The sequence below is a fragment of the Theobroma cacao genome, chromosome 9, assembly GCF_000208745.1.
Source record: "Theobroma cacao cultivar B97-61/B2 chromosome 9, Criollo_cocoa_genome_V2, whole genome shotgun sequence".
Taxonomy (NCBI): domain Eukaryota; kingdom Viridiplantae; phylum Streptophyta; class Magnoliopsida; order Malvales; family Malvaceae; genus Theobroma; species Theobroma cacao.
This window is the reverse complement of record NC_030858.1, coordinates 28,802,053-28,813,279: the sequence shown is the minus strand read 5'-3', so window position 1 is coordinate 28,813,279 and position 11,227 is coordinate 28,802,053. Positions and strand designations below refer to the sequence as shown.

General features: G+C 31.9%; 1 protein-coding gene across 3 annotated transcripts; it reads left to right on the top strand.

The window, feature by feature from the left end:
- Positions 1,864-10,535, top strand: LOC18589806. 3 transcript variants are annotated; one of them, XM_018126698.1, is made up of 11 exons: positions 1,864-1,892; positions 3,426-3,598; positions 3,719-3,900; positions 4,026-5,228; positions 5,326-5,403; positions 6,687-7,023; positions 7,113-7,312; positions 7,670-7,746; positions 8,884-8,985; positions 9,776-9,962; positions 10,052-10,535. In XM_018126698.1, exons 2-11 carry the CDS (start codon positions 3,427-3,429, stop codon positions 10,139-10,141), a joined length of 2,628 nt encoding a protein of 875 aa, XP_017982187.1. In that variant the 5' UTR covers positions 1,864-1,892; position 3,426; the 3' UTR covers positions 10,142-10,535. The 3 variants fall into 3 exon arrangements, with proteins under 3 accessions (XP_017982187.1, XP_017982188.1, XP_017982186.1); XM_018126699.1 differs by lacking the exon at positions 1,864-1,892 and adding an exon at positions 1,970-2,061; XM_018126697.1 differs by lacking the exon at positions 1,864-1,892 and adding an exon at positions 2,478-2,550.

Sequence of the window (11,227 nt, the reverse complement as noted above, 5' to 3'; positions counted from 1 at the left end):
TGAAATTGTGATGGTTATATAAACCTATGGATTTTAAGTATTGCATTTGACTTGGTTTGTCAGTTTTTTAGGTTTGCTCGAGTCTCTTAGGCTTCACCTATTAGACTCGTGTGTCGGTCACGGTCTTCTGACTTGGGTCGTGACAGTAGGTATCCCATACACTATGTCCACTTATTTGTTTTTAGATCGCTACTTCAACGGTGAAGTTAAAACTTTTATCATTTAATAAAAGGATAACAAATGGTAGGCTTTAAACATTTTGTCAAATTTATAGGCTAGAATAGTTTTGGTAAATAATTTTTTGGCAATATCAAAGTCATATAGATACTAAATAAAATATATTGACCACTTAAGTTTAAGAACAATTAATAAATTATAATAGAGCTTCTTTTAATTATTGATAGTTATAAGTTAATAGTGCTTTTTAAGATCTAATTCAATATATGTATCTCATATATTACATTACATAACAAGTGTACGCTTTTAACATTTTATCATATTTATAACCTAAAATAATTTTGATAAATAAAGAATTGAAAAACTATAACTTCCCTATTTAATAGTTTATCAACAATTAGTATAGATTTTCTACAATATTACCATATAATTTACGATCAGATCATAAATGAATAAAATATTTATTAAAATACAAATATATGTAAAACATCAATTAATATAAAACAATGTATTTATTTAATAAATAAATAATAAAATTAATTTTTACTCCATATATCTAACAGTTGCAGCATTAAGCAGATGTTGTGCAACTTTCATGAAGGAGGGCGTATTGAATTCTAGGGCTTTTCAGTAGTCTGGTTTGCGGCTTCAACAAGTTGGGTTCACCATTTTTAAGAGGTTCACTCGAGTTCCTGCGTGGGAGTGGCACACGCATCGGCACCTCCAAGCAAACGTGGGTCAGCATGATTCGCTAGAAGCAGGGGACTCCGTTCCATTTATAGGTTTTGAGTTCCATTTAGTAATATTGAAAAGATTTTTCGAAGCAAGTTTTCAGTTTTTTTATTTATTTAAAAGGTGAAAATTTTTGTAAATATAAAATATTTTACTGGTGAATGAAAAAAATTGTATTGAACAACATAAAATGTATTATGAAATCCATCTCACTTAGAAACTATTGCCTTCCCCTTGTGAGATTGATCCCACAAAGTAATAAAATAACAAATATAATTATTTTCCTTTTTTCATCTCTTTCTTTATTATTCTTTTTTTCAACAAAATTTTATTAATTTTTCATTCAATTATTTTATAGGGATCATATCATTATAATTTTTTTTACTAAGATACTACAATCTTCAATATAATACAAAACAATTAAGGTCAATTAAAGAAAAAATTTATATAAAATAAGAAATAAGTTTTTCACATATGAAAATTTTTCCTTTTTTGTGATTTCTAGTTTATGATTTATTAACTTAACAACTTAACTAGTATAGTAATATGATGTTAACTAGTATAGTAATATGATGAGAAATAAATAAATTTAAAAGAGTTAAATATTAATTATATATAATATTAGGTTAATATTTTTATGGTGTTATGATAAAAATTGAAGATAGGTCATGATAAAAAATATTATTTATAAGATGATTCAAATAAATAAAAACATTTTCAATAATTTATAAAAATAACAAAAAGTATTAAAATGTTTTAATAAAATATTTTACAAAAAAGGGAAAATTCTTACGCAAATTATTTTATGGTCATCAAGAGTTGAGTGTATTTGAATTAGGAAATAAATACAAACGGGAGGCTGGAAGTCAAAAATATAGAAGGGCAAATAGGTAATTTTAGTATGGGACTGTAGCCTATAAATCAAAAATAGAATTCCCGTACAGCAGCATTCGCACTCATTTCGCGCTTCATGAGTTCTCTGTGTAAGCCTCGCTTAACTTCTCATCTCTGTCTTTCTCGTTTTCCATTTCTGGAAAACAATCGGAAAAACCCTAATCATTTCCTCGCATTTTCCCACTCTTTCTCGTCTTCAAAGCCCTAACTTTCCCGAGAAATAAGCACCGGCAATTTCATTACTTTTTTGTCTTCCAGGTCTCACTTCTGCTGATCATGTTGTTGTTCAAACTTTCAGCTTTCTTTCTTCATTTTGATTTTACAAATTGAACTATTTAATTATTTATTTTCTGTTTACTGTACTTATCCTGGAGTGGAAGAGTCTCGGATTAATTTTTTTCCTTTTATTAAAACCACTTTTAATTGATATATCCTTGAAGAGAGCTAGCTTTTTCTCAAGAACTTCGTCTCTCTGCCTTCTCCTGTTTAAGTTTCTTTTCGTCTTCTATTTTCTTAAACCTTTTTTTTTTCATAAGAAATGATGATATTTTTCCAAAAATAAAAAGGAAAATTTGTGCAAAAAGTTTTTGAAAATTTTGTTTTAAAGCTTCACTCTGTTTTTACTGGATCGATCATCATAGTTTTCTCATTTTTCATTTGTAACAAACAGGCAGACATTGCCATCTAAGAGCTGCGGTTTTTGTGAATTTGTAAAATCTTGGTTCCATCTGTTAGCTTATGATTGTTGTAAGTGTAAATTCCAATATTTGTTGTTGTTTCTATATTTCCTTTTCGTAAGTAGTTAGAATTATGGCTTTGTCGAGCTTTAGCTTCTAGCTTTTAGTGTCTTGTATTGTGATTTCATAATTTTGGTAACCATTGCTTGTTGCTGTTCCAACTTGCTTATTAAAAATTAAACGATATATTTTTTTTGAAAAACAAAATGCATGATTTTTTTTTGAAAAGTAAAACCATAATGTTGGGATTGTTGTTGCATTTTAGTCAATTTTTCATTTTCTTTAACCAAATATGGCTTTGGTTTGTGCCATTTGCTTTTGCTTTTTAGCTATTTTTAGAGAGCAAACAAAAAGCAGCAAACGCAACAATCGATACGGAGCCTTACATGTTTGATTTGTTTAAGTTTTGATTGTATGAAAATTGTATACGGAGCCTTTTCCTGTTCCCCTTTTCTCTCTCGCTTATATTAGCTTCTGGTGTTTTAATACTATCTTTATGTCAATTTTGTTTCAAAATGTAGAGTTTATTTCAATTGTTTGAGAAGTTTTTGGACAAAGATGGTTCTTGCATTTCAAATTCATCTCCCTTTTGTAAAGAATGTGCTCGACTATATTCCTTTTTGTTTATTGAATTGTTTATACTCTAAGTTGCGGTATCCATCTTCATTTTTATGGGTGTTGAAGTTAATTTGAACCCATAAACAATCTGTTATATTCTTGGATTCTACTTCTTTGAGTGCATATTCTTCAAATTTATGGATACTTTATTGAGTTAACTTCTTTTTGTTGGTCAAAAAGCTTACTTTATTAATTTTGCTTGTTTAGCATTAGTAATACTTTAAATCAGTGAAAGACTAATTGCTCATATTTTTTCTTGTATAACAGCATGGGTGCTGGGAGGAAGACAGAGACATTTACTTTGAGTGAAAAAAAGCAACAGAGGTTGACCATTAATTGTAGCTTAACTGCCAGGAATCTCAGGAAGAGTGATCTTGCGGGGGTTATCTTTGGATGCAAACATAGTACACATGCAGAATGTTTTTCTAAGAAATTGTTTGGTTGGTTTGCTCTTCCTCATATTTCTTCTGCTTAGGAAGCACATGATCTATTTTTAAATAGCATATGTGCGTAATTTCTCCGGAGTCTCATAAAGAAAATGGCATTCAATTTTTGAACAGGATTACCTGCTCCACATTATTCGTATGTAAAGAACATTGAACCTGGTTTGCCGCTATTCTTGTTCAACTATAGTGACAGGAAGCTCCATGGTATCTTTGAGGCTGCTAGCACAGGACAATTGGCTATCAATTCTTCTGCTTGGACTGCAGGTGGTTCAGAGAAAACCCCATATGCTGCACAGGTATTACTTGTGATTATACTATAGTTTAGAGTTGGTTATGATTGTCTTTCGAATAACTTTTTCTGCTCATTTGGTTAAAGTCTAGATGTGCAATTTATTTAATCTTTGCTGCATTTGTTTTGTAGGTTAAAATTCAAATACGCGTGCAGTGCCATCCCTTGCTGGAAGATCAGTTCCGGCCAATAATTGCAGATAACTATTATGAACCAAAGCTTTTTTGGTTTGAACTAGATCAGGCCCAAACAAACAAGTTGATATCTATGTTTTCATCTTCACCTATAACTAGTGCTTCCCTCTCAAAGAAAACTGAGAAGATGAGTGCTCAATTCAAAGCATTAAGGCCCCCAAATGCAAAACAAGAATGTGGTGCTGGAGAGACATCTGCTATAAAACTGGGGGTTTCTAATATGAATCTGGATAGCATGGGCGGTTCCACTTTGGATCCTAGCATTGGGCGTTCTTATTCTTCCACGGTGAGAAATATGAATACTTCTGATGCTCCTGCAACTCAGTCTAATGTAGGATGGTTCACTTGGAAAGATCCTAGTTCAAGAGAAGAAAGAGAACTGTATCCATGTTCAATTAACAATGAAGTCGCATCAAATCGTAAGCAGGATGGTGTTTACACAAATATAAACTGTGATAGCTCCTACCCTTGTGTTCTTAGATGCCCACAGAAAAAGTGGAGTGCTTTATTCAAAGAAGAAACTTGTTCTGGTGTGACAAAGGAAGTTGAAGAATTCAATCTGCCTGCTTCAGATTCACCAGATCTCTTTGATGGAGAATGGGAGTCTCCTTGTCTACCTTATTATTTGGATGAAAACAGTGAGGTTGTAAAAGCGTCATTAGATCTTGAGGAGTCTGGAAAATATGGTGAAGTTGCAAGTTTGAAACCAAATCGTGAAGTCTTTCATTCTTCTCTTGTGACTGAACCAAGTACCTCTTGTCTTCAAAACTGTGAAACTTTACCCATTGCCGGGGAAATACAAGAAAGTGAATATTTTCAGTTAGCAGCTCCGGAGGCAAATCTTTCTTTTTCAGGCAAGGTCCATAATGAATGGAGCTCTTCATGCACATCACTTGGTTTGAAAGAAGAAAAACATAATTTGAAAGTTCCTCAAGAGGAGAATGCACTGGAATTACCTGGCGAAGATATGCTCTTTAAATCAGATTATAATTTTTCCTTGTTTTCATTTGTGTCTAGTGAGATAGTGCCAACACATAATCAGTTGAAAGACACTGAAGTTCAGTCAACTAATCTCTCGTTTCCAGAAGCAGCTTTGACCTCCAGAATAAACTCTTCTAGTATTGATTCTACAGTAGCCAAGGTATTTGAGCCACTCTATTGACTCTTTAACTGCTTAAAATATTTGAATTTCATTTTTATCTACTTACCCTTTATTATGCTGTGCTATGTTTCTGTAGTTGCTATTTGAAGTCGAGGAAATGAGGTTGTCTCAGTTCAAACAAGCCCAGAAGATCAATTCTTTAGAGCAAAATCTGGTATATATCTCATTTCTTAGAGTTGTTTCTTTTTAAACTATGCACTTTCTCTGACAGTTTCATATCATTGCATATGGTAGTTATGGGGTCATTGTTCTAACATATTGTTCATGGTTGGTCTCATATTTATTATTAATTAATGCTATTGAAACATGACACGCCCTTGTGAAACTTAGTGCTTCTCCTATGCTGCAAGTTTAAAGAACTAAAATGGCCTCCATTGTTATTGTTAGCTAGGCCAGAGGTGAAGGCAAATGGCCCTCCGAAAAGGCTCCTACTATTATTTTTCACTTCCTATTTTCTAGTCATTAATTTTATATGTGTATTCTTGATGATTATGGTTGGATTCACTTAGGAAACTTACTTTTGTTTCCCAATTAATATATATCAATAAAGAAAACAGACTACTTTTATTTGTTATAGAGATGTAATGTTTTTGTGCAAAATGTTAAAGTAATATTCAAGTTGGCATGAAGAATAAAGGCAAAGAAGTGATTGTTTTATGTTATAACTATTTGCAAAGCATTTTATTAGACAATCATATTTAAAAGCTTATATCATATATATCATGTTGTCTTAATGTAAAATTTGATCTTGTTAAATGTCAAATGGTTCGTTTGATACTTCTTAAGATATGTATATGCCCCAACTCCCACCCAAAATAATTTATAGGTTTCACTCCTGAAGTAAGCCTCCTTTATGATACCAATTAATTTGCATGAACTTGTTAGTGTCCTTGAAATGTTGCTTCAAATGCTTGGGTCAAAACCACTATTTATGTGTGCATGCAACACCCTTCATTGTAGAACATGTTGTGTATATGTTGGTCCTTTTTCCATGACTGTGCTGTATATAATTTCTTGTTTTAACTCCAAGTTTCTCAATGTTTTTCCATCAAGACTTTTTACTTTTTTCTAATATGGTATGGTGTACTTGTTTCAAAAATTGTCAATATTGCTGCACTTTTTAAAGTTTGACTTTATTCTTGGCAACTGGCATCTTCTTCTTAGCAGTTTGTATTGGCACATTTTGAAAATACAGGCTTTTGTTAGTATTGTTTTACCAGTTTGTATGAGTTCAGGTTCAAATAATAACATACAATTTTGGTTTCGATATCTGGCATTTTTAATATACTGGTCTTTCAAAATTCGTGTTATAATTTTTAGCTTGATATTTGTGTATGCTTTAACTGGAGTAAGGACAAAAATATATATGCTGAGTTTCTTAAATAGTGACTTTGATGGGGATAGCAAGTTTGAAATAAAAGCAATTTGGCATTTCAGGTTGAATCCAGATTAGAAATCCAACAACTGAAAGACCAGTGCAGGATGTTGGAAACTGGGTTTGTGGCAAGGTGTGTTGAGGCAGATGATTTAGGAGAAGAGGAGTATCAGTCAGTGGATGACCAACCTTATCCAGCTTGTGATGGATCAATATGTCTGGTGGGAGGATTTGATGGTTGTTCATGGTTATCTGCTTTGGACATCTATTCTTCTTCACAAGACCTGATGCGAACCTGGACTTCAATGAGCTTTGTTCACTCATATGCTTCAGCAGCAAAATTTAATGACGAAGTTTATGTTTTGGGTGGTGTAGATGGTAATTTATGGTATGACACAGGTATGATTTTTCTCTTTGTGGCTTTTTAGTTTGTGCAAATACTTTCAATCTTAACAAGCTGATCATGCTACTGTGTTTGTTGTCCTTAGTTGAATCATACAACCCAGTAAGCAATCAGTGGACTAGTCATCCCCCATTAAAACAAAGGAAAGGAAGCTTTTCCGTACTTTCTTTAAAAGATAGCATCTTTGTTTTTGGAGGTGGAAACGGAGTTGAATGTTTCTCAGAGGTAGAAATGTTTGATCCAAACACTGGAAGGTGGATTCCTATTCAACCACTACTACATAAGGTATTTTTTAATGATTGCTTTATTTATTTTTTTTTTTTGCTTCTTCTTCTTGCTGGTTGAAGTTGTTCTTGCTTTGAAAGCTTTAAAGAGAGAATTTGGCTTTGGCTTTCTCTCTTTTCTCTCTCTCTCTCTCTTTTACATCATGTTATTGGATGCTTGTATGTACTGAGATATCCCATGCCTTGGGTTGCTTGCAATTAGTTGGTAGCTTATCAACTACAAAGAGGCTGATTAGACATTGTGGAGAAATATAAAACTCTATGTTGCTCTCTCTGTTTCTCATAAAACTTTAAGTGCTACCATCATGATATTAATTTTTCCTAATCTACTAACTAATAATACTTTTTTGTTTTTAAGAGATTTGCTCCAGCTGCAGCGGAAGTCAATGGGATACTTTATGTTGCTGGAGGATATAATGGAAAAGATTATTTGAAGTAAGTAGTTGTTTGTTGTTGATGGTCAGAGTTGTGCTCACATTCATTATTCATGTATATGATTATCCATGCAGAATCAAACATGCTAAGAGTTTTTCAAAAAAGAAAAAAAGAAATAAAAACAAACTCTAAGTGTTTTACACCCAGAATTTACTCTTGTATTTGTAGCCTTTTATAATATGCATAGTATATTTAATATTATTCAAGATTAGCTATACCTCAACCTTTTTGCCCTCTAATGTGGCATTAGACTGGGGCTCTTCACTGCCCCCTGCCTTTTCTTGTGGGGCAAAAGGGACAGGGAGGAGGTGGTGGGTAATTGATGAAGGGCTGTTAAAGTGTTTCAGGTTATATACCTGCTTTAGTTGTGAAAATGTATTGGTATGCTGATTTAAAGCCTTCCTATCCTTAAACATCTAAGTCACGCAGAGAGTCCTTGAACATCCATGACCATTATCCAAGCATTAGTTATAATGAAATTTCCAGTTCACTTTGTCCTGAACTTGCTACAATTATATTAATGGTACAGAATAGAGGTGTATGAACAGCCTGAGCAGTAATAGGAAAGTGGCAATGACTTGTTTCCTTATGTTTGTGAATATGCTTGTTTACCAATTTTTTACATCATATAATCCAGAAGGCCTTTTTTTGCTGTGAACTTTTCACCAGTTTTCAATGGTTCTTGTTATATTGATGCATCAAGGGTCACTTTTTGTTTTAAATCATTGACTCTTTGCTGAAGAGGAAAGGAATCATACCTCACATTCAGGTTCTATTGTATTTATCTGATGGGTTTAATTTCAATAGAAACGATGTAGTTATTGTAGGATTGAGTTTTGGGGGCTTGAAAGTAGGCAAGCAATAAATAAGAAGAGCATTCGGTAACTTGATTTTTTCCTATTGTGCTCAACTCATACACCAGGAGGTTGGTCTTTTCCATCAGTCATAGAGTTAAGCTTAGATTTTTATGTTTACTTAAAGGGAATCAGATTAAATATATAATAAGAAGTCAAAAACCAAATATAATGTCTTGTCTACGTTCTTTTGCCAATTATATATAGTCCAAACTGCTTTGGTCCTATATTCTTGGGCTTTTTTCATGATTGATTGACTGATATGTTTCATCTACTATCTCAGATCAATTGAGAGATTGGATCCTCGAGAACATTCATGGGAAAAACTTGAGAGCATGGCTACAAAGAGAGCGTGTCATTCATTGGTTGTGCTGAATGAAAAATTGTAAGTTGATTTTCTTGAGGTGGCTTTTGGTATGGGGTGATCACCCAACAACCAATGTGAACTACCTTTTGTGATTAGATCACCATGTTTGTTAAGAACTTGATGATCCTACATTGCAGTGATCTTAGATCACCGTAGTGATTAGATAAATTTCTTTAGGATCATCTAAAATTGAACTAAAAGGGTGAGAGAATTTTCTATTGGAGTGTGGTGATACATGAAATTAACTTACGGACAGGACAATTTTACCCTTGTAATTGTGCATAAAAAGATTGTATTTTCTTTGTTTTACAAAATTTTTGTTCTTTAGCAAATAATTGTTTTTTTAATAGATGCAATTTCTTTTTTCTCATTTAAAGAGAATATATAATTTATAATTAAAAGTTTATTTAAGTTATTGACTTAAATTTAATATTTGTTGATTGCATATTTCAGTTATACCTTATCTAATAAAAATTAAATAATAGAAATATTATTTTTTAATATAATATTAAAAATATTGGCTTTAAATTGTTATAACATGGTTATGTTGGGTATCTCATATTAAATGATTTTTGATTTCACGTGGTATCAAACATGGTGATTTTAGAATGCCATTGATAAAATTGTCATAGTAATAAAATCATTTAGATCAACATGGTGATCGGAGACTAATACCAAACAGTATCTGAATGCTGTCTTGATCATTTGTTTTTGCATCTATTTTCCCCTTAGATCTAGAAAACAATGTCCAGTATAAAAATTACATTACCTTTGTATCAAATTCTAATCATGGAAAATATATTTTTAGATATGCGATAGGTGGCTTTGATGGAACGAGAATGGTCTCAACAGTTGAGGTCTTCGACCCTCATGCTGGTTCATGGATGATGGAGGAGTCCATGCGCAATTCAAGGGGATATTTTGGCAGTGTTGTGATTAGAGATGAAATACATGTTATTGGCGGGCTGCAAGGTGAAGGGGAAGTTCTAGACAAGGTGCATAACTATCCCAAATTTTCCAGTTATAAATGTTAAAGAAATGGGGTTTCTTGAACATTTCCTAAATTTCATTGGGGTGATGACAGGTAGAAACTTACAAGGTTGGTCATGGGTGGCAAGTGAAAAATTGGAAGGCCATGGGGAAAAGATGCTTCTTCTCCGCGGTCCTTTTATAAGAAGGAATTGGTGTGCTTGCTTTTGTCCACACATCCATGTTCATATGCGCAAGCTTAGTCTGTAAGTGGATATTAGTACTATTACGATGTGTAGTTTTGCTAATGTATAGAGATCTCAAGTAAAGGTGGGATAAGGTTTAAAGATCTTAAGCTTAGCTAACATGGTAAAGGTGGGATAAGGTTTAGAGATTAAGTTTGAGCTTGTAGTGTTGTCTTTCTTTTTCTTATAGACGACAAGCACAGTAATGGGCAACTTTAACTGGTATTATAAATTGGCGACACTAAAAATGTACTAAAGTTAGTGTACTAACTTGTATGCCAAATGAATCTACAATTTCAACATGGTCAATGTTTAAACATGCTAATTTAAGTTGTAAGGTATGACAATTATTCATGTTTCGTTGCATAACATTGATTAATCCTTCCATTTTGAATTGCTTATAAAAAAATGTTTGTTATACCTTTTATGATACTTGCCAATTATTAGAAAGGTAGAAAGTAGTGCTAATGGAGTTTGTTTACAGTAAGGTCACAATGTATAAGCTTTACTATAAAGTTAAAAAAATAGCATGATATCACATTCAAAATTGAATGATATCATGAGAAATTGAAAAATATTAAAATCTAAAAACAACAAAGAAAATGATTAAACAGGTTGACAGGTGAATGGAAAAGTAATGTAAATATATTTTTATTTGTTTCATTCATTTAATAAAATGATAAATACTTTATTTTATCAATTTTATATTTATTTTTATTGATTTTTTCAAATAGATGTGTAACAATTAAAAATTTAGTGTAATTAAGTCATATCTTACCTATTGTAATAAATATGTTTTTTTATTTTAGGTAATATTTTTTATTTAGATATCAAATTATACAATAACAATCATAGTAATTAAGATTAAATATTTTTTATTTTAGGTAAATTATTTTAAACAATAAGTACTGACTTTAGCAACATAGTAAAAAGTGATAGAAGTGATCATGTAAATAATAAATATTTTATCAAAAATAGGTAAGTGGTAGTATTTTTATTTTTCTTAGTTTTTAAAAATATATATACAAAATTTGAAAGTTTAAACA